The sequence below is a fragment of the Heloderma suspectum genome, chromosome 1 (assembly GCF_057233095.1).
Source record: "Heloderma suspectum isolate Gila_16-S chromosome 1, 16-S_ref, whole genome shotgun sequence".
Taxonomy (NCBI): domain Eukaryota; kingdom Metazoa; phylum Chordata; class Lepidosauria; order Squamata; family Helodermatidae; genus Heloderma; species Heloderma suspectum.
In genome coordinates, this window is record NC_139458.1 from 9,597,112 (window position 1) to 9,624,898 (window position 27,787).

Here is a 27,787-nt window from a genome sequence, read left to right on the forward strand (position 1 = left end):
CAGGACAGTGTCCATGGCTGCACAGAGAAGAGCTGGGGAGCTGGCAGTTATCTCTGTGATGGCAGCTGCTGGAAGAGCACAGCTGCAATTGCAGAAATGGCCCATATCTCCTTGTACGTACACCCTGTTGCCGCCAAGCTTTCTCCATGCGGTTGTACAGCAGGGATGGGGAAACTCTTCCAGCCCAAGGACGATTTCAGAGAAGCTCTCTGGGGCTGCATTCGAGTAATGGGCAGAGCTGAAGGCAAAAGGGGTGTTGACAGAGTCTGTTTTAATTTAACCCTGTGATTCCCTCAGTTGCTCAGGCTGAAAGGAATCCCAGAACCTTAGGAGGTGGAGACAGGACACGCAGACCGTGCTTAAAGAAAATGAAGGATTTATTGAAAGACATCAAATGAACAAATACAACCCCAAATGCAGTGGAGAGAGATTGGTCCAATGACCCTCAAAGAGTCTAATATCCGGTTAGTCTCTGCTGGTTATACAGTGCCTCCGGGAGGTTGACTCCACAATCTCCTAGACGTATAGCCCCATTCAAGAGATTGACAACATCCTGACGACTCCACAGCATCTCTCAAGGTTATTTCAACAACCATAGAACGTTGCCCTTTGCGATTGTAACATCTGCTGATGCCCCCCTTTGGTTTTCTTTTCTCCATCTTTCCTGAAACCTATACTTCAGCAATCTTCGCACATCCCTCAGTACCTCCATATGGCCTTCCTGCGAATGAAGCCATTCATCCTCCATTCACACCTGAACATAGCAAGGACATTTCATATGGACAATACACAACATTATTGCTACAGCAATCTCCCCTTTCAGGATATTTACAATCTGACACTTGATGGTTTTGAAAGCAACAGCACATCCAGGATATTTATACTTGTGTGAACAGAATGCTGGACTAGATGGACTCTTGATCTGATCCAGCAGAGCTCGTCTTATGTACGACTTAGGCTACATTGAAGGGGCAGGCTCTATGTTTTGTTAGAATTGTGACATATCAATACTGATAAATTGGGATCATGAATTCACTGTGGCATCTGAAGTCTACAAGATTATCTACTAGAAATAAAGGGAGGGAGTGAAAGAGAGAGGTCAGAAGGGGAAGCAACCTTTATTACTGGCAGTGAAGTAAAGACTGAATCAAGAAAAGGAAACAAGAATAAGACCACTAAATATATTTATAGAAAAATACTAAATACAGTACCTCTGTACAGATACTAAAACATATCTGTTATCTGTTTATGTCTTAAAGTAACTCAGTGGAGTATACATAATTACTGGGACATTAAAAGAAAGTAGCATACAGGAACAGAATGGAAGCAAAGTCACAAAATCACACTGTGTCAGCATGGCCAAAGTCGAAAGAGACCGGGCTAAGACAAAATATCCCAGCTTGTTTTAGCTTAAAACTCTTACGACCAGCAACTAAGCCAGGGGAGGCAGGTGGCTCCAATATCGGTGGGATGGTGAATCCACTCCGGGGTTCAGTCAGAACTAGTCGGAACTCTTTGCACCTTGGAGAGCTCCTTTAGAGTTCTGACTGGAACCTGGACCGGATTCACCGCCCCCACTGACTCGGAGCCACCAGCCTCCACTGAACTAAGCCTTGGGAGAGGCATTTCAGCATTTTAGAATGCGAAAAAACAACAACCATGCAAAACCTGGGAAGTCACCCAGCTCTCAGTGGCTGTGGGAACCTGATTTAGAATATACACCTCCCTGGCCTAGATTGTAAGCTCTTTGGGGCAGAGACCTGTCTTTGATTCCTGTCTCTCCTTTGTTCCTCATATTTAGTCTGTAGCTACGTTGAGTTGCTTCTCCCTTTACAACACTGCAAAAGTATGGCCCTTCCTCTCTGTCCCCTTGGCAAAAACTCTGCTCCATGGCCTGGCCATCTCTTGCCTAGATTGCTCTCTTTTGCATCCAAATGTCTTGTCAGAAGGGCAGTGCATGAACCAGCCAGACCGGCCAAACAATAAAGGCGTGTTCACTTTGAATTGATCTGAACAATTTGGAATGCAAGGTCATTTCCTGGAGTTTGCTGGCCAGCTAGGTCACTGAAGAAGCCACTGACAGTCATTAGCCCCAGTTAACTGATAATTTCCAGGGCAGAAGTAGCTGGACTTTTAGATTCTGCAGTGATTGCTGGTGGGCTGGAAATATTCGCACTCGCTGTAGAGGTTTTTGCACCTGAAGCCAAAATGTCAGAGTGACACACGTGCCTTGGCTGCTCATTTTATAAAGTGGCTCGGAATGAGATGCAAGTCAAGAGGAAAGAAAAATGGCACCTCTCTCTGGAATACAAAAAGTCATATATATTTCAGCAAAAATTCATAACAGAGCATTACGCTACTCCAGTGCCTGCACTCACTCCCAACACTTGCAGGGCTCCTGATGAGGTTTTTGTGGAAGAACATTTCCAAATTCTGAGGAAATTTCATATTCTGAGGCAGTTTTTTCTTCAGAAAAAGGGAGGTCTTGTTCTCAAAGGAAAGGTGGCCAAGTGGCCAGCACGGTAGATGTTTGGGTGGACTGCCTTGCCCTGATCTTCTGCCTTTAACAGCCAGTTGCTATGCAGAAACTTAGCCTGCAGTCATAATATAGACTTACCTGAGAGTAAGTCCCATTGAACTCAATGGAACATCCTCCTGAGTAGACATATATAGGATAGCGCTGTTAGGAGGGAAGATTTTCATGGGATGGAGATAAGCATGTGTAGCTTATCACATTCGTGCATGGAACTGTTCTTAGGCCATTCTCGCCTAAGAACAGAACTGTGATGTGTGTCAGCAGCGTGATGTGGCTGCAAAGAAGGCTGATGTATTTTAGGCTGTGTTAACTGTTCTACAGAGGTCAATGGACAAAGCCAGCCACTCCCAACTTGGATTGCTCCTACCTGTCCGGCTGCCGCTTCGGTTTACTTTATAAAGACCATTCACACAGCTGAGAATTGTGTGAATAACATTGTGCCTTTGGCTCACAGACAAAGCAGAGAACTTCATCTGGAGAATGCAGATGAAGTAAGTATGAGCCACTCCTTACAGTCTTCTATGTCCCATGATATCACAGAATCTCTTGACTGCTTTCCAGGTTTACGCAGCCTTTTGCCTCTTGTGTCAGAGAATGGGCAAAACCCTGGTGGTAAAATGAGTAAATTCAGTCTACCTTACAAAAGTTCCATGTTGTAAAGTAAAGGAACCAGTCTGCCAGTTCAGTAGCTTGGTTGCAACTAGTTTCCTATGAAATAACTGGGTTTTTGCATTTTTGTTTTTACTGACCTGAGGTCAGCTGTAGATTATGTCAATTTAAGGCTGTGTTAGAAACAAGTCAGCTTTATAGTGCCAAACGACAGGCTGATGTGAAACACCGATCCACGTAACCACAACATGGCGATAAGTGTCATTGCTGGACTGTGGTTGTTCATGAAGCTGAACATGAGTCAGCAGGGCGATGCAGCTGCAAAGAAGGCTAATGCAATTTTAGGCTGCATTAATAGTCACAAGAAGTAACATTTCTACTTAATTCTGTGCTAGTTCAGATCTCATCTCGAGTACTGCATCCTGGACTGGATGCCACACTTTAAGAAAAATGTAGACCATGGGTGGGGAACTTGATGTTTTAGACTACAGATCCCATAATCCCTGACTGTTCGGCATCCTCTCTGGAGCTTATTGGAGTTGCAGTCCAAAGCACCAGGTTGCTGACCTCTGTACAGTGTGGCAAACCTTAGGGCCAAACAACCTGTGATGCTATTCACAGTATTTTTGAAACCCTTGTTTAAATTGGCCACTTGTATTCTGAAGAAAAAACACTTGTGGTCCCCAGTCTGGAGGATGCTCCCCAAAATCCCATCCCCAGCTTCTATTTGCTCCTGAAAGGTGCCATTTGCTGCAGACAGCAAACACCTTTGGGTGCAAACAGCAGTGGGAAAGAGCGATTTTCAGCTGGCAGTTGGCACAAGACTCCGATCTGGATCAGGAGCACTTTCTGGTCAAGGGCCCATGACTGTTTTTGTTTCAGAAGAAAAGTGGCCAGGTTCAGCATGCTTTTAAAGAAGCGGTAATGCACCATGGCTCATTTGGCCCTTAAGAACGACTTGTACCAAGAATCACGACTGGGGGGCGGGGGATCGCTCCTGTGTCTTTGACAGCTGCACGACACAGAAATTTACTAGGTGAAACTTGAAAGGGAAAAGCTTCACCTGCTACATGCCTACTTGTCAGGCTGCTGGTGACAGGCACAGAAACCCTATCTCCCCGCCCACACACCCCCATCCAAGAAGAGTGGGCAGTCTCCCAAGGTAACCATTTGGGGCTTGTTTACAAGGCCGCCTTTTCAGTTTGGGAATCCTTCTCCTAGCTAGTGCTTTCCAAATGTATTGGACTACAACTCCCATCAAGGCCATGCTGGCTGGGAATGATGGAAGTTGCAGTCCAACACATCTGGCAGGCATCAGGTTGGGGAACGCTGCCTTAGGGTCGTCAGTGTCACCTGAGAACTCATGAGGTTCCCCACTGAGTCCCTTTTTCCTTTTCTCACTTTAAAAAACTCAGTTTTGGTCCATTATCCCCCATTATCCCGTTGAATGTTAATGAGCGGCTGTAGTTATTTTAATTACAGTGTTGGTGAGAAATGGCACATTAACACCGTTCCATGTTTACAAAGCCCCGGTGTTTCTCTGAATGGAGAGGTGGCATAATTATTGCTTTGATGCAGCTGTCTGAGGAACATTTTATGAGAAAGCCCTGCTCCCAAGAGAGGAGAGAGAAACACTAGCAGTTCTGCTTTGCTTAAGAAGACCTTAAGCTTAACATTGTGCTTCAGGAAAACTTATGGTGGGAGAAAGTCAACAAGGAGACGTTTTCTCCCTCTTTCATAATACTAGAACCCGGGGTGCAGGACCAGTGCCAGACTCCAGTGGGCTGTCGGGAAAGTGCTGCCCAGACTTCCCCAACCTGGGCCAGATCTACACCTCACATCATATCGATAAGATCCCATCACGGTGACACTATATCCCTCTTGCGCATTTAGACCTCGTAGGACACACAATGGCATCTGTCGCGGTATTTTGAATAATATGGAATAAAAAGCGGGAAATGACGTACAAAAGCGGTACATGGAACACATCATGTGCCCCAACAGTTATCAGAGCATTTCAGTACCGATAAAAAGCACTAATGTAGACCTCCAGATGCGTTGGACTAACGCTTACATAATCCAGGTGGGGGAAGTCTGTACTACTGATTGCTTCAGACTCTCAGCCCAACCTACCTCACAGGGTTGTTGTTGTGTGGATAAAATGGAGAGGAGGAGGATTACATACGCCACCTTGGGTTCCTTAAGGAGGAAAAAAGGTGGGATATAAATGTAAGAAATAAAGAAGATTTCATCCTGAAACTAACTGACTAACGTTGTCCAGTTAGTCCAGAAATGTTTCATCCTGGACTAACGTTGCCCATGGCTGTGTTGCACCGTGTAGTTTAGCCCCGGACTCTGGAACAGCTTATGATCAATCAGTAAACCAGACTGTTCCTGCCCACATGATTATGATCTAAAAAGAAAAGACACAATTGTTGTTGTTCAGTCGTTCAGTCGTGTCTGACTCTTTGTGACCCCATGTACCATAGCACGCCAGGCCTTCCTGTCCTGCGTTCTCTCCCGGAGTGTGCTCAACTCCATATTCATTGCATCAGTGATGCTATCTAGCCATCTCATCCTCTGCCGTCCCCTTCTCCTTTTGCCTTCAGTCTTTCCCAGCATCAGGGTCTTTTCCAGAGAGTTTTCTCTTCGCATTAGGTGGCCAAAATATTTGAGCTTCAGCTTCAGTATCTGTCCTTCCAATGAGCACTCAGGGTTGATTTCCTTTAGTATGGACTGGTTTGACCTCCTTGCAGTCCAGGGGACTCGTAAGAGTCTTCTCCAGCACCACAGTTCGAAAGCATCAATTCTTCGGCGCTCAGCCTTCCTTATAGTCCAGCTCTCACAGCCATACGTTACTACTGGGAAAACCATAGCTTTGATTAGACGGACCTTTGTCGGCAAGGTGATGTCTCTGCTTCTTACTATGCTGTCTAGGTTTGCCATAGCTTTCCTCCCAAGGAGCAAGCGTCTTTTAATTTCATGGCTACAGTCACCATCTGCGGTGATCTTGGAGCCCAAGAAAATAAAATCTGTCACTGCTTCCATTTCTTTCCCTTCCATATGCCAGGAAGTGATGGGGCCAGATGCCATGACCTTCGTTGTTTTAATGTTGAGTTTCAAACCAGCTTTTGCACTCTCCACTTTCACCCTCAACAAGAGGCTCTTTAGATCCTCTTCGCTTTCTGCCATTAGGGTGGTATCGTCTGCGTATCTGAGGTTGTTGATAATTCTCCCAGCAATCTTAATTCCGACCTGTGATTCATCCAACCCCGCGTTTCTCATGATGTACTCTGCATATAAGTTAAATAAGCAGGGCGACAATATGCAGCCTTGTCGTACTCCTTTCCCAATTTTGAACCAATCGGTTGTTCCATGTCTGGTTCTTACTGTTGCTTCTTGACCCTCGTACAGGTTTCTCAGGAGACAGGTAAGGTGGTCTGGTACCCCCATCTCTTGAAGAATTTGCCACATTTTGTTGTGATCCACACAATCAAAGGCTTTAGCGTAGTCAATGAAGCAGAAATAGACGTTTTTCTGGAATTCTCTTGCTTTCTCCATGATCCAGCGAAAGTTGGCGATTTGATCTCTAGTTCCTCTGCCTCTTCGAAACCCAGCTTGTACTTCCGATAGTTCTCGGTTTGCATACTGCTGAAGCCTAGCTTGTAGGATTTTAAGCATAACCTTGCTGGCATGTGAAATGAGCGCAATTGTACGGTAGTTTGAACACTCTTTGGCATTGCCCTTCTTTGGAATTGGAATGTAAACTGACCTTTTCCAGTCTTGTGGCCACTGTTGAGTGTTCCAAATGTGTTGGCATATTGAGTGCAGCACTTTAACAGCATCATCTTCTAGGATTTTAAATAGCTCAGCTGGAAGACTGTAATCTCTGCTAGCTTTGTTGTTAGTAATGCTTCCTAAGGCCCACTTGACTTCACTCTCGAGGATGTCCGGCTCAAGTTCAGTGACCACACTATCATGGCTATCGGGGACATTAAGATCTTTCCTGTATAGTTCTTCTGTGTATTCTTTCCACCTCTTCTTAATCTCATCTGCTTCTGTTAGGTCCCTGCCTTCGCTGTCCTTTATCATGCCCGTCTTTGCACAAAACGTTCCCTTGAGACCTCCGATTTTCTTGAAGAGATCTCTAGTCTTTCCCATTCTATTGTTTTCCTCGATTTCTTTGCATTGTTCATTTAAGAAGGCCTTCTTGTCTCTCCTTGCTATTCTCTGGAACTCTGCATTCAGTTGGATATATCTTCCCCTTTCTCCCTTGCTCTTCGCTTCCCTTCTTTCCTCAGGTACTTGTAAAGCCTCATCTGACAGCCACTTTGCTTTCTTGCATTTCTTTTTCTTTGGGATGAATTTAGTTGCTGCCTCCTGAACAATGTTACAGACCTCCGTCCATAGTTCCTCAGGCACTCTGTCTATCAGGTCTAATCCCTTAAATCTATTCCTCACCTCCACTGTATATTCATCAGGGATATGATTGAGGTCATACCTGAATGGTTGAGTGGTTTTCCCTAGGTTCTTCAATTTAAGCCGAAATTTTGCAAGAAGCAGCTCATGATCTGAACCACAGTCAACTCCGGGTCTTGTTTTTACTCACTGTATAGAGCTTCTCCATCTTTGGCTGCAAAGGACATAATCAATCTGGTTTCGATATTGACCATCTGGTGATGTCCATGTGTAGAGTCGCCCCTTGTGCTGTTGGAAAAGAGTGTTTGCTATGATCAGCGTGTTCTCTTGGCAAAACTCTATTAGCCTTTGTCCTGCTTCATTTTGTACACCAAGGCCATGCTTGCCTGTTATCCCGGTGATTTCTTGACTTCCTACTTTAGCATTCCAATCCCCTGTGATGAAGAGGACATCTTTTTTGGGTGTTAGTTCTACAAGGTGTTGTAGGTCTTCATAGAATTGATCAACCTCAGCTTCTTCAGCATCAGTAGTTGGGGCATAGACTTGAATTACTGTGAATTTGAATGGTTTGCCTTGGATTCGTACTGAGATCATTCTATCGTTTTTGAGATTGTACCCCAGTACTGCTTTTCCCAACCTTTTGTTGACTATGAGTGCTACTCCATTTCTTCTAAGGGATTCATGCCCACAGTAGTAGATATGATGGTCACCTGAATTAAATTCGCCCATGCTTGTCCATTTTAGTTTGCTGATTCCCTAGATGTCGATGTTCAATCTTGCCATCTCATGTTTGACCACCTCCAGCTTACCTTGATTCATTGATCTTACATTCCAGGTTCCTAAACAATATTGTTCTTTACAGCATCGGATTTTCTTTTCACCACCAGACACATCCACAGCTGAGTGTCCTTTCGGCTTTGGCCCAGCTGCTTCACTCTTTCTGGCGCTACTTGGAAATTCCCTCTGCTCTTCCCCAGTAGTATATTGGACACCTTCCGACCTGCGGGGCTCATCTTCCGGTGTCATCTCTTTTAGCCTTGTGATACGTTCCATGGGGTTTTCTTGGCAAGAATACTGGAGTGGGTTGCCATTTCCTTCTCCAGTGGACCACATTTTGTCAGAACTCTCTGCCATGACCTGTCCGTCTTGGGTGGCCCTGCACGGCATAGCTTATGGCTTCACTGAGTTACGCAAGCCCCTTCGCCACAACAAGGCAGTGATCCATGAAGGGGAAAAGACACAATACACAAGAAAAAAGGGATGGGAGGGAAGAGGAAAAAATTAAGTAGACTTTCAGCAAGGCTGGTGGACTGGCACTGCTTACCTTCTCATCTCCCTTGGGGTGGGGGACTGTCAGGGTCCCCCTTATGACCAGGATCCCCTGAGCAACTCCTTAAGAATCTCTTGTCTCCTTAAGAGTCCCACATTCCTTCTTTTACCTTCCCCTTTCCAATAATGTGGAGTTTAGGCTGTAGGTGTGGGGTGATTGACGCACCAGACACTTGGGTTTTAACCACAACAGTTTACTGGTAAATTAAAGCCAGCAAATTACAACTAAGGGTATCTACACAATAGAGCTGAGTGATACAAAAGGCCTTAGGAGAAAATAAAAGTTGCAAAACGCAAGTTCCTTTGCCCTAGCTGTACTTAGACTTCTCCCGGCTGCCTCTTCCTGCTCCCTCTTCTGACTCTGACTGTGTCTTTTAATACTCTCCTCCCTCAAAACTGAAAGTATTGTTTCAAACCTGAAGAAATGAAACTTAACTGGGGAAATGAAACTGAAACTTAACCGGGGGGAATGAAACTACTCCTCGCAGGGATACCCCCTCCCAACAATGTCCCCCCCACCTCCCAGGCCTCTAAGCCTGACCTTTCCCCCCCTTTCCCTCTGTAGGCCTGCAACCTTCACAGGGGCACACAGCCCAACTGGAACAGGCCCTGATGTTCCCTAGGCCTGCTCCTGCCCTGTGTGCCTTGCTCCATCCCTCTGCAGCAGAGGAATTGCTGTTGGGCCAACGTTGCCCATGGCTGTGTTGCACCATGTAGTTTAGCCCTCTGTTATTCGCTGTCTATTTCCCAAGCCACACTCCATGTTACCAGAACCCGGTAGAATGCCCCCATCCTGTCTGCATTAAGCATTGCAAACTACACTGCTGAAAGAGACCAAATAGATTCCTAGACTTGCATGCCACCAATTCCCACTTCACCGTAGAGCCATAGTCTTGCTTTCCTGACTTGAAAGGATGGACTCCTGAGGGCCTCAGCTGGCATTTCAGAAGATGCCTGCCCAGCCAAATTACAGCATCCTTTCCTTCACAATATGCTTGCAATAGCCGCCATCGGCGTCTGAAATCCTCCCATTTCCCCAAGAAGGGATTTTCACATTCCGTTTTGCCGGTGCCGGCTTAGAAGAAAAGGCTATGGTGCAGGACACCGACCTGTTGGGGGGGCGGGGGTGGGGGAAGGGCATTTAAAGATGCTTTGAAAAGAGACCTCCACATTTTATTCAGTAGGTTAATCAGTTAAAGCTTTAGCTGATTAATCTATGGAAGCCAAATCTAATGGGCAAAGGAATTTTTTTTCCCAGAAGGCCTGAGATAGGGGCACACTTCTTTTTTCTTCTCGATAATATTTTAGTTCCTGTGTTTTCCATAAGGAGAATTAGGATGCTGTGACGATGGAATTCAACTCTAAGACTATTTTATTCAAAGAGATCCCTTAGTAAATCCAACGTTGCTCCTTAGCTGAATATGTGGTAGAAGAAAAATGGACTAACGCAGGAGTCCAGAACCCCAGCCCCCTTCCACTGACACTGGTCGTTTGGTGGTTTCTTGGCTTTTGTGCAATTTTTCCTTGGAAATATTGAGCTGTTTCACATTTAAGTGTGTGTGTGTGTGTGTGTGTGTGTGTCTGCATTGCTTGGCTTATTCTGATCTAATCTGGTGTGTGAACCATCACTACTCAGCCAGTTCACACAACGCAAACCAGAGTACAGGTTGAGTATGGGTTGAATGTGGTTTGTCATTGAACTGTGGGTTATTATTGAATCATGAGTTGTTGTGTTGAGTGAACACAGCCGCGTTAACAAACCATGTTAGCCACAAACAACCCACAGTTCACAACCCAACAACAAATCATGGGTTCTCTTCATGGGTTGTTTGTGATCAACAAACTATGGTTTGTTAGTGTGGCTGGGTTCACACAACACTACAACCCATGGTTCAACGGCAACCCACACTCAATCCACACTCGACTGTTCTCTGGCTTGTCGTGTTGTGTGAACCCAGCCCCTATCTTCTTTGTTGCTTACTATCACAGAGTGTGAGGGACAAATATCTCTCAGCTACACTGAATGATTGTGAACACTGGTCCACCTTCAAAACTAGATTAAAAAAAATTTGCTATAACATCATAGTGGCTTGCAAAGTGGCTTTATTTGTTCTGGCTTTAGCAAAACCTCATCCTCACTTTCTTCACTACCATGCTATAAATTGTGCTGCAGAGATGTAGCATTTTAAATGAGCGACTGGTAGCCAAATTATGTGTAGCTGACATTTTGTTCTGTGCTCTCTGCTGTTCTGGCTAATGGTTGAAACAATAACTGAACTGAGCAAGGGGAAATAATCCATCAAGGGGGGGCAGGAAGGAAAATAATATTAAAGAGGGGTGTTTATGGTTGCCTTTCTTGATGAAATGTGAGGTTATCTCACACTTTCTTCAATAGCTAGAAAGTGCCCGTGTTGAGCTTCAGATAATAAGGGAATGTATTTCAGTTTAATGAAGCAAAGGCACAATCCTATGCATGTTTAGATAGAAAAAAGTCCTACAATTCCCAGTATGCCTCAGCCAGCATGCCTGGTTAGAGGGATGCTGGGAGTTGTAGGTCTTTTTTCTGTCTAAACACCATAGGATTGCACCCTAATTGGCTGCGAGGCAGTGACTAATCCACTCAAAATGCTTTAATCAGTTGAGCATCCTCTTAGAAAATAAATTTTGACAAGTTGAGTCACACAGTGAAAGCCAGTGGGGCTTCTCGTTGCTGTTGCTTATCATGTATGTAGGTAATATTTACATATGTGTAAATGTTTTGTGGCCTGCTTTCCGACCTTCTGTTTTCCCATCCTCCACAGCTGTGTAAGGCAGGACACCGTTAATTTTCATTTTACTGCCAAAGAGGCTTAAAAGCACCAAAATGAGCCCATGCTGGAGGAAGGGCATTCCACCGAGGCTGTCGGATCGTTCGGGATTTGTTTGTTAGCTGCAGTGTGTTCAGTGCGGGATTTTGGGACACAATAAAGCAACTGTGTTGACCTCTCTTAGCCAGTGGGCCAAAGGCAAAAAGGGGCAGAACCAGAGGCATAAGGGGTTGAAGCCAAAATACAAAAGATACCAGCATGATTTAGCTTAAAGCCTTAGGAGAGGCATTTTGGCCTTTTAGAATGTGTGGGTGCGGGGTGCGGGGTGGGTGTTATGCACAAAAGCTGGAAAACTACCAGCTGATTGGCAGTTGGAGGGAAGGGGCTGGCGCCAAGGAAAGGGGGATGTGGCCATTTGGCAAACTCCAAACAGCCACACTGGAACCCCAGAAAGTACATCTTAGGAACTGAGAAAGTCATATCCATGCTCCTGAGGAGGTGATGAAAATCACTCCTGAAGCCATTGTTATTTTGAGAGGACTTCCCTGAGTGACCAGCCGTGGTTTATTAAGTTCAGAATCTGTTTTTTCTTTAGTGTTTTAATTGTTTTAATTATGGGGTTTTATTCTGTTATCTTGTTGTTCACTGCTCCGAAATCTTTGACCTGGAGCAGTAGATAAATATTGTAAATGAATAAATAAATGGTGGAAGAAGTATTGTTTGTTTTAGCTCCAGCAGCCCCTGCTGTTTTGCCAAATGAAAATTAATTTCAGCATACACTCCAGTTGTCTCTGCTTACCAGTCCAGTCACTGTTTTATTTCTTTACTGACAATATTTGTATGCCGCCCAGTTGCAGTGTCCTCTGGGTGGCTTAGAACAATGAAATGTTAAAGGACAAGGGCAATCCGTCGGCAATCAATAAAATAGTGAATAGCAACATAAACATTTCAGCAGCAATAAGTAAAACAGCCTAATAAGACACATAGGGCAGGTTCACACGTCGCTGTAAGCCTTGGAGGCTCATAAGCTACTCACAGTAGCTTATTTAGAAAAATAGCCCCCTGTGCCCATCATACGATTGGACAAATTAGCTACTGTGCGTAGCTTATTTTCTCCCCCGTTGCTCACCCCCCCCCCCCGTAGTCCTCCTGCCTGGCCGGGCAGGTACCCCAGCTTGCTTCACGGTGGATACCATATCCCACCGTCCCTCGTGCTGCCGCTACATCACCTGCCTCCCCCGACTGGCCGGCTTGGCTCGAGGGGCATCTTCTGCTGTCTCCTCAGAGAAGACTGAGGGGAGATAGGATACTCTTCAAGTACTTGAAAGGCTGTCACAGAGAAGGCCAGGATCTCTTCTCGATCATCCCAGGGTGCAGGACATGGAATAATGGGCTCAAGCTACAGGAAGCCAGATTCCGGCTGAACATCAGGAGAAACGTCCTGACTGTGAGAGCAATACGACAATGGCACCAATTCCCTAGGGAGGTGGTGGGCTCCCCCACACCGGAGGTGTTCAAGACGAGGCTGGACAGCCATCTGTCAGGGATGCTCTGGCTTGGATTCCTGCACTGAGCAGGGCTTGGACTCGATGGCCTTGTAGCCCCCTTCCAACCCTACTATTCTATGATTCCTGTCTCTGCCGGCTCCCCGCCATTCTCTACTTGGCGTCGTTCCTTAGCCGCTTCCCCCGCACCCCCACCGCTCCATCTGCAGGGTTTTTGCTGTGCATCTGATGCCCCCCCATGAGGGGAACCTGTGCATAAAATCTCGTTCCATTGCTGCAAACTTTCACCGGTTTTTGTTGCGAAGTGGTTTTCATGGTGGCTTGGCGTGGCTTGAGTGTAAAAAGTTACGCCTTGCAAAGCATCCGTCCGCCGCCCCACTTCCCAAGCCGGAGTTCCAAGCCCTTCCTTTATCTCCAGCCATGCGCACCTTCCCCACGGTTCCCTTCCAGAACCTCCGCCCACTTCGCTTCCCCCCGCCCCCCCCCCACGAAACCTACTTTGCACCCCAAAAGGGGTGCTGACTCTAAACCCTTGAAAGTTGGCAGGAACAGGAGGACCTTTCATACACAGGTTCCACTATGGGGAGGCACAGGATGCCCAAATAAAACCCTGCACTAGCAAAACCTGCATGGCTATGCCTCTCTGTGGGAAACATGGGAATTGCACCGCATGTGAATGTCTTGGGGAGGCGCGCAGGCGAAAGACACTTCGGAAGTTTGCAGAGCGCTTCTCCAAAGGAGTGGGGGAGGGCGTAGCTGGCAGCTCAATCTGTCGCTAGGCAGATCTAGGAAACAGAGATCACCCAAGAGGAGCAGAGTGGCAGCAGCGCCTTTGACTGATCCTGCCGACCGACTCTGTAGGAGAGCAACTTAATCCATGCTGCGCAACGGATGACACGATAACCCGTGATGGATTAAATAAGCCTTACTGAAGACTGTGGGTTATCAGGATGGCTTATTTTGAGTAAATAAACCCAACGTGGGTTAGAAAAAAGCTCACAGATGACATGCGAACCCACCATAAACCATCATGGGTTAAATAAACCATCATGGGTTAAATAAACCATCATGGCTTGTGTCTTCTGAACCCAGGCAATGTGTCACTAAAACTACACAGCAGGTCTAACTGGCAGCAGATAAAAAGTGCACAGACCTACAAAATCTGGGAAAGTATTGTTGGGTTCTTCTCCTTGGGTGGCTACCAGGAAGAGGGCCTTTTCTGCTGTGGCACCGCAACTGTGAAATGAGCTCCCTAGAGAGGTGCGCCTGGCACCTATGTTGTACTCTTTCCAGCGCCAGGTGAAGACCTTTTTCTTCTCCCAGTATTTTAGCATTTTAGCTTACTAGTCTTTTAGCTTTAGTGTTTTAAATCTGTATTTTAAACCTCTGCATCGCTGCTAGGTTTTATTCTGGTTGTACTGTTATATTGCAGTTTCAAGCTTTCATATTTTACACTGTTTTATGCTGTGCTTTGTGGTTTTAATTTTTGTGAACCGTCCAGAGAGCTTCGGCCATCGGGCGGTATAGAAATGAAATAAATAAAATTGCTGTCCCTGTGTTACCCCTGTTTTTATTTTTACCCCTATTTTGTTAAAGCCAGACCAAAGACATGCTTTCATCAAACGTTGTTTAAGTTGCTCAGGTTGTCACTTTTCAGAGCTTAGCTCCCTCCCTTGGGGTTCCTAGAAGTTAAACCTTGGAGTAGGGGCGGATGCATCTTGTCTAAAGTGCGCAGGTTGGTAGATGCATGTGCAGAAACACTGGTGGCCATGCGTGACGTGATGTCTGAGTTCCGTGATCAGAATCACCTGCTCTGTGTGTGTATGTCTCTTTATCTATTTACTTCAAAGCAGCAACATGAGGTTGTTCATTTGATTCAGGAAGCAGTGCTGGCGAGGGGGTGTTCAACTTTGACTTCCTGTGCTGTTTCCCCAGCGTAAATCACCCCCTCCTCAAGCAGCCAGGTGTACATGAACGTGTACATATAAGTACCATTCCTCCTGCCTTCCTAGGATAAATACGATTTAGATCAGGGAGAGGGTGTGGAAGAAAGGAGTTGCTCCCTCCTCTCCTTTGCAGCCACTTCCCCAATCCAATTAACAGCCGCATGTGGCTGTTTTGAAGTGACACAACGAAACGAAACACCAGGAGGTCTCAATCACAGATGCCCTGCGTTCATCTGTAGTTGAACACCGAGGCCCCGTGAGGTACACAGCTTGCCGCTTGACACACTACAGCTGTCGAGGTAAGTTTGCGAACCGTGGCAGCGTATTGTCACACGACGATGCCTGAAGCATCCCCAGCCCGAGGAACAGTGGCTGTCTTTGCTTTAAAAGCAAGGGAGGCGGTTCTTGCACATGGACCCAGCGCGTGTTAGACAGAGGGAAGCCACCTGCTTCAAAGTGAAGTCGTGGTTGTGGAGGACGGAGCGTGGGCAGTGGGGCGGCCACGAACGAGTTGCCAAAAGAAAGGAAATGCACGATCCGCAAAAGAGGACCAAAGAGGGCAGTGGTTTGCATAAACATCGCATCAGCTCATTCCTATGTACAAATGCAAAATTAAGGCTCAATCCTGTGCATGTTTAGATAGAAGAAGGTCCTGCAACTATGCTGGCTGGGGAATGCTGGGAGTTGTGGGACTGTTTTCTATCTAAACATGCATCGGATTTGCACCCGTAGAAATTATTACAATAATTTAAACAGAAATACGCCTATTTGACCAGGTGACCTGTGTGCCTGCCTGTTCAATCTGCTCTGCAGGTGCGAACTGTGGATGGGTCACAGAGCGCATGGTTCTTTATTTTTAAACCAGTTTCCAGAGGGGCAGCTGCGTTAGTCTGCTGCAGCAAAAACAGCGAAGAGCCTTGTAGCACCTTAAAGACTAGAAATTTATTTTGGAATAAGCTTTTGTGGACGTGTAAGCTAATTTATTAGTCTTTATGGTGCCACGAGACCCTTTGTTGACAGGGAATGGCCAATGTTGTTGTGAGGATACAACGGTGAGGAGGAGGATAATGTAAGCCGCCTTGAGTTCCTTGCGAGAGGGAGAAAGGCGGGGTATAAATGCAATAAATAAATAAATAAATAAATAAATAATACTTTTCCAGCTGCACTGGCTGCCAGGCCATTTCTGGGCCTGATTCAAAGTGCTGGTATTAACATTCGAAGTCCATAACGGCTTGGGGCCAGGTTATCTGAAGGATCGCCTCCTCCCATATGTGCCTGCCCAGAGCCTAAGATCATCCTCAGGGGTCCTTCTCTGGGAGCCCCGCCAAAGGAAGTGAGGTGGGTGGCTACCAGGAAGAGGGCCTTTCCTGCTGTGGCCCCCCAGCTGTGGAATGAGCTCCCTAGAGAGGTTCACCTGGAGCCTACATTGTATTCCTTCAGGCGTCAGGTGAAGACCTTTTTATTCTCCCAGAATTTTAGCATTTTAGCTTCCTAGTCTTTTAGCTTTGCTGTTTTAAACCTGCATTTTAAATCTCTGCATTGCTGCTAGGTTTTATTCTGGTTGTACTGTTATATTGTGGTTTTAAGCTTTCATATTTTATATTGTTTTATGCTGTGCTTTGTGGTTTTAATTTTTATGAATTGCCCAGAGAGATTTGGCGATTGGGCAGGATAGAAATAAATAAATAAATAAATAAATAAATAAGGCATCTTCAAAGAGGGGATACCTTCAAAAAGAGGGTGGTCCTCTATAAAAGAGATCACAAAGAAGAGAAACAGGTTCTCAGGATGCAAGATAGAATTTATTATACAAAGCCCAACATGTTTCGGCCTTTTTTATTTTAGGCCTTCTTCAGGGGGTAAAGAAAAAAGTCTGCAAAATTTTTCCAGCAGAAGATTGTCTCCTGTATCAATCTTTTCCTGAAAAAATTCTGCAGTCTTTTTTCTTTATCCCCTGAAGAAGGCCTAAAATAAATTTTTTAAAGGCCAAAATGTGTTGGGCTTCGTCTAATAAATTCTATCTTGCATCCTGAGAAACGTGGTCTACTTTGGATGGTCACCTCCTTCTGTTTCCTCTATAAAAGAGGACACGTGTCCATCCTAGCTTGAGATGAGTAGGGATGTTTTATCCTGATATGCTCCTGTATTTGTCTACGAAATGGTGGAGGGTTTGATGTGTTTGACAATTATCACGGAACATTACTGAAGGAAAAATGAAACCAATCCGCAGGTTTGCAACGTTACAATGTGCGATAAGAGAATTGCACCCTAATTTAATAATAATGGCCAGTCACATAATGGGGTGACCCTCCTGTGCTTGCCAGCAGTGTAATGGAGCTCACAGGGACCCAACACTAAAATGCTCAACCCCATGGCAATTCCGAATTCCTTGATCTCACTGAACTTAGCTGCAATTCTCAAAGTAGCTGGGGGCAAATGAATTTTCCCAGCAAGGATATCTTGTTCTCTGTTGTAATGCGTGACCCGGTTTGCACAATCACCCATGGCCTGTTGTTAGGTTATTTGAGGGTTGTTTCCCCCTCCAACAAGCCATACTGCCCAGGTTTGGATGACACAGCAAGCTGCACCTGGGCAGGTAATTAGGCAAATGGCGTCTGGCATGTGCTGGGTCTTCAACAAGCCACTATGGTCATGGGCCCCTGAGAGAGAGACCTGGTTTGCACAATCACTGCAGCCTATCGTGGCTTCTTAGCCATGGTGGGGTGCAGCACCCGTAGGCATTTTGTTGGTGATCCAAGCTCTCGCCTATGTGTTTTCTCATTACACATGAACCCAGTGAGGGTAGGTTGTTGGGGTGCTGTCAAGCCACCCAGAACCCATGGGCTGTTTTAGGGTTGTGGGTGGCTTGTGAACCATCTCAGCAACCCACCCTTGCCAGGTTCGCACATCACGGAAAGCTACAGCACACCCTTGCCATGCCCTGAGCATTCGAAATGGCGGCGGCTGCCACAACAAGAAGCTCTCTGGGGAAATCCCCCCATGGTGGCTTCTCGTTACGGGAGAACCAGGCCGTTGTCTCCATTTGCTGCCAAGGTCCGAGTCAATTATTAATTGAAATCTTCTGCCTGCAAGGTGAAGGCCTTGGGCTGGGGGGTGCCCCCTTTTCTCTGTAGCAAGGGGGAAGAGAGTGTGAAGGACACGCAAACAAGGGGGTTAAGAGGCCTCTCCCCTCACTCTGGAGTGGCTGATCAGGCAATTAGCAATATGAAGAGCTGTCAGTGCAGGAGGCTGAGGGAAAGTTACTCTCCTCCAGATTTCCCCAGTGAACCGCACGGGGAGGCTGGGAAATGCCCACCAGAAAGCAAACTGACAAGCTGCTTAAGGAGGGGGTCAAAACTGCAGGCCTCGTCGGTAGCCTGCTAATATGCGACTGCGTCGTGATTTAGGGGACAGATAAGGAGGGGAAGGGGGCCATGCAGCTCCAGGCTCATTTGCAGGCAGAAGGTCCTTGAACAACAGCAAGAAAGATTTGGGATGGGGAGAGGAGCCAGGGGGAGCGCTGGGTCGGGACTGCTGCCTAGTTTCTGCCCAGGCTCCTGTGCCATTAGAACAGGACTGGGGCCTGGCTTCTTGTTTTTCTGCCAAGGGATGCACTCGTTCAGGATTGGGCTGGGGAACCCATGGCCCTCCTGCTGTTGTTGGATTCCAATTCCCAAATGCCCCAGCCAGCAGGACCAATGATCAGGGATGCTGGGAGCTGTAGTCCAACACCATCGGGATGGCCACCGGTTCCCCACCCCTGCTTTGAAGGTAATCTTTCGGGGGCCATAGGCTGGTGGTGGGCAGGGCCGAAGTCAGCAGTGGGTGGGGCCAGGGTCGAAGTGGGTGGGGCTGTGGCTCAGTGATAGAGCCCCTGCTTTGCATGCAGAAGGTGCCAGGTTCGATCCCCGACTTCTCCAGGTAGGGATACGAAAAACTGCTGCCTGAAATCCTGGAGAGCAGCTGCTGCCAGTCAGTGTCGGCAATACTGGGCTAGATGGACCAATGTTCTGACTCAGTATAAGGCAGCTTCCTGTGTTCCTGTATTCTCTCTCTCTCCTTCTGACACCCCCTTCTTTCTCTCTTTCTGCATCCTCCTCCCCTCCAAGTGGGCCGCCGGCAGAGGACAGCCCACTCTTGCCAGATCCCTTGGAGAGCACTTTTGAAATTATGTTGAGGGCCGCAGCTGCCCACTCCTTGATGTAGTAGGTGCCTGCCAAGCAGAAATCCCACAAATGCCGATTTTCCTGGCACGAACATGCAGTAGTGGGTAAAGCTTCACTTGCTGGGTTTCTGCCTTTTAAAGGCACACGACCCCTGCGCCACCAGACAGACGTAGGGAAGGGGAGCATCAGCCTCTGTTTGTTTTCTCTCAGGCCAGGGATTATTCCTGTGAATTCACCGACTCGCGCTCAAAACGTGGTCAACCACATACAAGAAATCTTTGAAGGTTAAGGGCACCATCGCAGATCTTGGGGGGTGGGGGAAGATTTCAGAAGCACGTTTTAGAGGCCCATTCAGATTGTAACCTGGTTGCAGCCCTTCAGATGGGATGGGCAATCTGTCCAGTCCACTTGAATCAGGAGTGGCTCTCCGGATGTTTGGCCTACAAGTCCCATCGGCCCTGGCCAGCATAGCCAATGGTGAGGGACACTGGGAACTGTTGGCCAAAACGTCCAAAGGGGCGCAAATTGCTGACCTGTCTTCACTCACTCAGATTACCTCTCCAGTCCCATCCTTGGTACTTTATTTTGTTATCTTTATATGAACATTGCACCTTGATGGAGAACTCCTGCCTAGTGCCAGCCCAATGATTCTTACCTATAAGGGACATCGTTTCACTGATGATCCCTGCTGAGTCCCTAAGGGAGCTTTTATCTTCTTCCGTGCCATATCTTTTATCACCCAGATCTTTTATCACTGGTAGGTTTAACAAAAGGCCCTTCCACTGTTTTATCACTTTGATCTCTTGAAAATAGCACCAATTTTTATAAATGCTGACAGGAAGCAGTGCCAGTAGGATGGTTACTTAATGCATCATCAGAAAAAGAAAAGAAAGGGAAAGGCATCACCAAAAAGGGGACAGAGGTTTGCTTATACTTTGTATGTGCTAATTTATATCTAAAAATGCAAATTTAGAAATAATTACTATAATTGAAATAGAAAGTGTGGAGAAAGTAGATAGGGAGACGTTTTTCTCCCTTTCGCATAATGCTAGAACCCAGTGGTGTCATCCCATGAAGCTGATTGGTGGGGGATTCAAGTCAGATAAAAGGAAGGGCTTCTTCACACAGCCCACACAGTTAAACTATGGAATTCACTACCACAAGATGTGGTGATGGCCACCAATTTGGATGGCTTTAAAAGGGGATTGGACAAATTCTTGGAGGAGAAGGCTGTCAGTGGCTACTGTCAAGGGCTCCTTGGAGGCCTCTCTCAGTCTAATCCAGTAGCCAAGTCCAGACACAGACAAAGGGATTCTTTTCAAAGCTTTATTCCTCTTTTACAACTTAACAACTCTACCGTTAGCAACTAGCTATGAGCAGCAGAGTACCTATGCCCTGAGTTGGAACAGTTGGTCCCCGTTTGAAAGGGAATCACTGGCAGACCCTGAACTTAAGGGCTAGGGAGAGTCCCTCCCCTTTTCCCTTGGATCTTCTGGGCGCAACTGTTGTTTGTGTGCCAACCGGGCACTACGCCTCCTTTCTGCGCCCTCCATTTGGTGCCGCTCTCTGCGTCGGCGTCACGCGTCCATCAAGTCTGCTTCCCACGCTCTGTCACTCCCAGGACTGCTATCTAAGCTAGGAATGCCGGTGGGAGGAATCTCCGTCAGCTGTTGGCCCTGGGAAAGAGGAGTGCGCTCCTCTCCCAGGAGCGACTCCTCTTCCTCAGAATAAGAACTACTCTGGGATTCTATGGGCTCAGTGTCCACCCTGACAGCTACTAGTCCTGATGGCTCTATGCTACCTTTAGTACCAGAGGCAGTGAGCCTATGCGCACCAGTTGCTGGGGAACATGGGTGAGAGGGTGCTGTTTGTTTATTTAAAAAATTTCTTGGCTGCCTTTCAAGGCAGAAGACCTCCCAAGGCATCTTACAGCAATGAAATATATCAATAAACAATGCCCCCCCGCCCATGTTGCGCGCATGTCCTGCTTGTGGGTTCCTGGTCCCACTCCCCATTCATACATTCATCATGTGTCTGAAGGAGCTCTGTGTGCACATGTACAGGGGGTGTGGTCCCTGGAGCATTGGCACATTGGCAGTGGGGTGAAGCTAGCTATCATGGCTTCTCAACTCTCCTTCCACGTATTTGGTGGTCATCTGAATCTCCCTACACCCACCACAATGGCCTGGTTTGCACTATCATGTGTGCTGAGCGGATTAGCATAATTACTGTCTCCAACACAGCTATCCATGCTGTGCGAACTCGGCAAGGGTGGCTTGTGGTTAACAAGGCACCCTGAACCCTAAAACAGCCCATGAGTTCTGGGTGGCATTTTAACCATGGCAACAAGCCACCCTCACCATGTTGGCACCAGACAACAAGCTGTGCTGGTGAGGGTAATTGTGCAAATCCCGCCCACCCCCGGCACACAACGTGGCGGAAATAAGCCACTGAAGTAAGCCCCCCTCCGTGATCGTGCGAACCAGGTCAATAACTTGTTATTTTGGGCCTTGTGCAGATACAGTGTTGTTCTAAGGCTTGCGATTGCAATTAATGCTTCTGTTGTTGATTTTCTAGTGAGGAGCTGGATGGAAAAGCTGAAAGATAAGGTAGGGAGCTCTCCACTTAGTCATTTTTTTTATTTTCAGGAATCTGAAATGGTGACGTTTTGATTCATGGTTTCTAGTAAGACTCAAATGCAGCTTCCGGATGAGCAGCTGAGAGAAAAAGCCTTTCATGTTGTTCCAAGTTCCTGATGGCCCTGCCCTCTGGCCAGTCACACCCTGAGCGGGCCTTTTCCAGTCCACATCCCCATAGCATCCCTTTGCTGAGAGTCCCTGGATTCGACCTTCCTCTCCAAGAGCTTTGTGTGTGAGGCGCAATTCAGCTGTTCCTCATGGTGATTGCTGCTGGCCCAAAATTGGCCATGCTGGCCAGGGGTGATGGGAGTTGTAGTCCAACCCATTTTGGGGGTGCCAGGTCGGATGATTGCCTTGACAACCTCCCACTCGTGGCTTCTTGGAGGTATCCGGTTGGCTACTGGCAAAGGATTATGGGGATTGTAGTCCAAAATATCTGGAGGGTACTAATTGCCTAAGTGGAGGCTGGTGGCTCCAATGTCCGTGGGGCAGTGAATCAGCTCGGGGTTTCAATTAGGACCAGTGAGATTGGCTCTGACTGAAACCAAGAGCGGATTTACCACTCCACGGACATCAGAGCCACCAACCTCCACTGAGTTGCCTACACCTGGATCAAATGAATTGATCCAGCAGGGCTGCTCTCAAATTCATTATGGTTTTTAGGCACTTCACAGATATGAAACAAGTGCACCTGCCTGCTAAGCAGGGCTTTTTCTCATATTGTTAGGTCCTGGCAGATCACGGGCAGTTTGTGCATGCCCTAAGAGGATGCTTAGCGGTTGCCTTCTCATATCCCCGAGCTAGGAAAACCGTGCAGTTGCCGGATCCAGGGGCTTTAGCATCTCTTTATGTGCTTTGGCTTTTCAGTCCATGTGAGAGGAGAAGGGAGGGGAAGGGAACGGCAGAAGGAGCTGAGGTGTTTCTCTTGGGTTCCTAAGGCATCTCCAGCTTGTAAAGGCAGGAAAAGAAACTGATTTCATGGGGTTTGTGGATTCCACAGGGCAGAAAGCAGTATAAATGCTGAAAATTGTAGGAGAAAAAGGAGGGGAAGGCCAGAAGGCTACCCAACAGTGAATTTTGTCAAAGATCATTTGCATATATGTGTGCTATTAAAGGAAGAATCATCACGCATGCAAAAATGTACCTGGAATTACAGTGTGTAAGATAGATTTTGCAACATTCTTGAAGCTCTTATGTGGAAATACGAGTGCTTGTGGCCAGACCACAGGCGCTTCCAGACGAGGTGTCGTATGGCCGCTGTGCCTCTGTGAGTTTCATTGCGCCCACAAGCGACTCCATAAACGAGCAAAGAGCCAGGTCAGCAGAGCCATTGTGCGCCCCTCAAAGGGGAGATGGTTTCATTCTGCTTCATGAAAACAAAAGGATCTGTAACTCTCTGATAGTCCTCCTCCTGCCACTGCGTTTCTGTTCAGCACCACATGGTCCAAACATTGCAGTAAAGCTACAGAAATAAAGGTGCTTTTGCTCAATTGTAAACAGTGGCAGGGGAAAAAAACCAAATCTGAGCTGGCAGCCTGCTTCGTATTCTCGTATTTGCCTTTCTTTCTTTCTTTCTTTCTTTCTTTCTTTCTTTCTTTCTTTCTTTCTTTCTCTTTCTTTCTTTCTTTTTCTCTCTCTCTCTCTCTCTCTTTCTCTTTCTCTTTCTCTCCCCCTCTCTCTCTTTCTCTCTTGCAGGCAGGTTACATGTCAGGGATGCTGGTGCCAGTGGCGGTGGGCATCGCCGGGGCCCTTTTTATCCTGGGCGCTCTGTACAGCATCAAGATCATGAACCGCCGGCGCAGGAATGGCTTCAAGAGACATAAGCGAAAGGTAAACGCACCCTGTCTCAAACCTGGCGGAGGTGCTCCTGCTCCGTTCTCCACCTGGACAACCGTGGCTCGCAAAAAGTTCCACTTCTTTGTTTAGATCGACACATGGAACTTGGATTAATTATGCTCATGAACGTTGTGTATTGAAAAGAAAATATATTGAAACAGCCTTGGGATTGCCGGGATGCGGTATTTTAATGCAGCTTTCCCCACCCTGGTGCCCTCCGTTGGACTGCAACTCCCATAATTCCCAGCCAGCATGGCAATGCTGGCTGGGAATTATGGGAGTTGCAGTCCAACGGAGGGCACCAGGGTGGGGAAGGCTGCATTAAAATACTGCATCCTGGCGCTCCAAATTCCTTCCCCTTCACCCCTAGTGAATCCTATAAATTAGGGTTCGCCTTGAACAAATGTCCAAAAATGATACTGCTTTTCTGCCTAATTCATTCTACAGTGTTGTGTTATTTAGGCTGCCATCGTTTACATGGTTACCTGGAACTTTACTTCTGAGTAGACATGCAGAGGATTGGGTTGTTACTCTGGCCTTGCTAAACATGAGGGGGGCAGGGAAGGACCCATTCAGGGCACCCAAGTCCCACCCTCTGACCCCTGGAAACCTTCCTCCCAGTGAGATTTTGGCAGCCATTTCCCAATTGCTTTCGAGCAAATCTTTTGCAGCCATGAGGACCAGAAACTTAAAAAATGAAAGATGTGATTTTGCACTACCATGGCATACACACAGCCTTGGGACTGTATCTTTTCCAGCCCTGTTCACTGGACAGGACTGAATATCCTATGAGACTGAAATTAAATAAATTTTGCACACAGGAAAGGTGAATTCCAAGACCTGAAGAACAGCACAATTCTATACAAGTTTATTCAGAAGTAAGCCTGACTGTGTAAGATTAGGCTTAGTAAATGTGTTTAGAACTGCAGTCTAAATAGGTTAAGCTAGTTTGCATAATTAGCACTTCAGTGATTTGCCATGTTTCATTTAGTCTGCTTCTGCTAACCTTCGGGGTGGGACAGGGAACTATCTGATGCAATAGATTTCACTCCCTTTGGATCTCTGGTAGTCTTGCTACCTCCCCACTACTCACCCCAGTTTCTAACCTGCCTCCTTTAGAGATGAAGTGCATCAATGCACTTAGGAGGGGAAGAAAGGAATGAGGTTTTATGCCTTGTAGCTGATCCCCCCCTCTCCCTGTTTGTCTTCCATTCTCCCTCTCTTCAACCCCTTCCCCCTTCCTAGCAGAGGGAATTTAACAGCATGCAAGACCGAGTGATGCTCCTAGCAGATAGCTCCGAAGATGAATTTTGAATCAGACTGCAATGTGCCACGTCGCGCTCTCCAGTGACTCCCCCTCCTTCTTCCTTTTTTTTGTTTTGCAAGGGAGGTGTGTGAGTAGAAAGTGTTTCTGCTGCATCACAGCTGCCAGCTGCATTGTGCATTTACATGGCAGTGGTGCTTGACACAACCAGCCCCCCCAAAGGAAGACACACACACACACACACACACACACACACCACTCAGAGCATGCTGCAGCTCCAAGTGTAACACACAACTATGGGCTGTTGTTTTTTAACAATAAGAATTTTCATTCACCACATGTCATTCAAAGGTAACGTAGACAAGGATTCAGCGGTGGGGGGCTGAATGACAAGAATAGTCCTAAGGCTTAAATTTACATTTCAGCCGCCAACAATCACGATGTCATCATTCCTGTTGCAGTCTTTGGGGAGCACAGTCTTCAGCCCAGATAAATTCTGTCTCTCCTGCTGGGAAGCTACTTTTAAAAATGTTGTGTTACCTGAGGTGGAGTTCATGGTTTCTGAAATTAGCGGCTCTGTTTAATTAATAAAGTGCCACCATGAAGCAGACCATCTCACCAGCAGGGTAGTAACTATGTAGAGTACAATCAACAGGCACAATAATATGCATAGTCCATTATGCTTACAGCCGAACAGACAGTTTCATGGGAGATATGAGAAGTGTTTTTTGTTTCTAAGCTGCAAAACAGGTTTGGGGGCTGCAGTTGGGAGCAGGAGAGGTGAAGGGGCACAGCTGCTTAATACCTTACCTTCCTGCTAGTTTTCTCTCCCCCCGCCATCCTTCAGCTGCTTTCTCCCCTATGGGAGAAAAGTTGCTAGGAGAAAAGCAACTGGTGAGCCGGGAGAGGTTGCAATTTGGTTGGACAAACAGCAGGAGGGGAAAGGGTCAAGCATTCCCTCCACTCGCTGCTGTTCCTTTGCTCAACCTCTCGCAACTGCTTTTCCATTAAAACAACAACAACAACTGGGAAACTATTCATGCATTTCCCCCATAACAGCTAGTTTGGCCTTCTAAGCACACCGGCTTATGATGGAGAGTTAATTCTCATAAGAGACGAACAACCAATTGCCATAGACTAGGGTTGAAACCTTAAGTATGCTGATTGGGTGGAAGTCTCTTTTCAGCTCGGTGAGACGTGCTCAGGATCGGGGTGCTGCATGGGTCATACTTGCATGGATGTATGTCTCCTGGTTATTATTCAGCCCTCTCAGCTGAGAATGTTTGAATTGTCTCCATTGTTGTATTTTGAGGTGAAATGGAAGTTTCTGGCAGTGTTTTTGATATCCAATGGTTCGTTAGCACATTGAAGTCATTCCTTGGTGCTGTGGGCCATCAAATGATGAAAACACATGTATGAACCAGCTCTAAATCTAAGGCAGTGGCTTCCAAACATTTGATACCTGGGCCACAGGTTTGGTTTTTTTCCTGGATTAAAATTGGGAGTTCGGTTCCCATTTGTAGTCAGAAACATAGATATATGTATTTTTTTCCAGGTTTTAGATACGAGACTTCCTCAACCCTACCTGGAGATGCCAGGGATCAAACCTGGGACCTTTTGCATGCAACGCAGGGGCTCAACCTGAGCTTTGCCCTTTCTCCTTATCATTGCCCTTATAACAGCGGAGGGAGGAGGAAATCAATGCAGCTTCAGGACCTCCCTGCCTGGATGAGGATGGAGTGATGGATGCCTCTGAGCTGATGGCTTATGGTGCAATCCCATGCATGTTGAGACAGAAAAAAGACCTACAACTCCCAGCATTCCCCAGCCATGGCTGGCTGGGGTATGTTGGGAATTGTAGGACTTTTTTCTGTCTCAACATGCATGGGATTGCACCATAAGCCATCAGCTCAGAGGCATCCATCACTCCATCCTCATCCAGGCAGGGAGGTCCTGAAGCTGCATTGATTTCCTCCTCCCTCCATTGTACATAGGTTCAGCATGCCTTACAGCACATGATTTGGGAATCACTGGCGAAAGAATTCGGTCATTTGATACTGAAGTTCATAGCACCTTGGCTGGGATAAGTGCACTTGGCTGTGTATTCACAATCACATGAACACTATCAAAACTCTTCTTATCTGGTCTGTTCGTTGTTGTTTTTTGATCCTCCTGTTGGCTATGGGGAAGTGGATTGGAGAAAGGACACCGGACTGTGCAAACAACTGAGTCCCAGGTGACTTGAGCGGCCAGCACTCGGGAACAGTCAGTAAGCAACCTGGATGTAAGTGAGGAAGGGTTCATGCCTGGTATTGGTTTCTTAGGAAAGGCAGAAATGCTGTTGTTGAAAAAGCATCAGACAGAATAAGTCCATGGAAGACCAAAGAGCAGGCAAGGAAGGAGTGGACTCAAAAGCAGGAGAAGCAGTGGAGGCTGGTTGGTCCAGTTTCGGTGGGGCTGAAACCCATTCTGGGCTTCAGTCAGAACTCCAAGGAGCTATCCAAGGTGCTGAACACCATCCCTAAAATAGGTCCAGCACCCTGGATAGCTCCTTTAGAGTTCTGGCTGAAACCAAAAATGTATTCTCAGCCCCGCTGAAAGCGGGGTCACCATCCTCCACTGCATCAGCGTGATCTTTCTGGCTTCTAGTCCATAGTGAGCAATTTGCCAGCTTAACAGCAACACTAAAATAATACATAAGCAGCTGCCTGGTACAGTGTCCTAGGATTAT

At 46.8% G+C, this 27,787-nt stretch overlaps 1 protein-coding gene across 1 annotated transcript in view; it reads left to right on the forward strand.

The window, feature by feature from the left end:
- ARMH4 (armadillo like helical domain containing 4) overlaps positions 1–27,195 on the forward strand; it is a 72,942-nt gene extending 45,747 nt beyond the window's left edge. The window contains exons 9-11 of the mRNA XM_084842039.1: positions 21,895–21,926; positions 23,652–23,786; positions 25,038–27,195. Of these exons, the coding sequence (XP_084698165.1) occupies positions 21,895–21,926; positions 23,652–23,786; positions 25,038–25,106 (236 nt within the window). The 3' untranslated portion in view covers positions 25,107–27,195. The remainder of the gene's footprint in view (positions 1–21,894; positions 21,927–23,651; positions 23,787–25,037) is intronic.
- Positions 27,196–27,787: the final 592 nt, after the last annotated feature.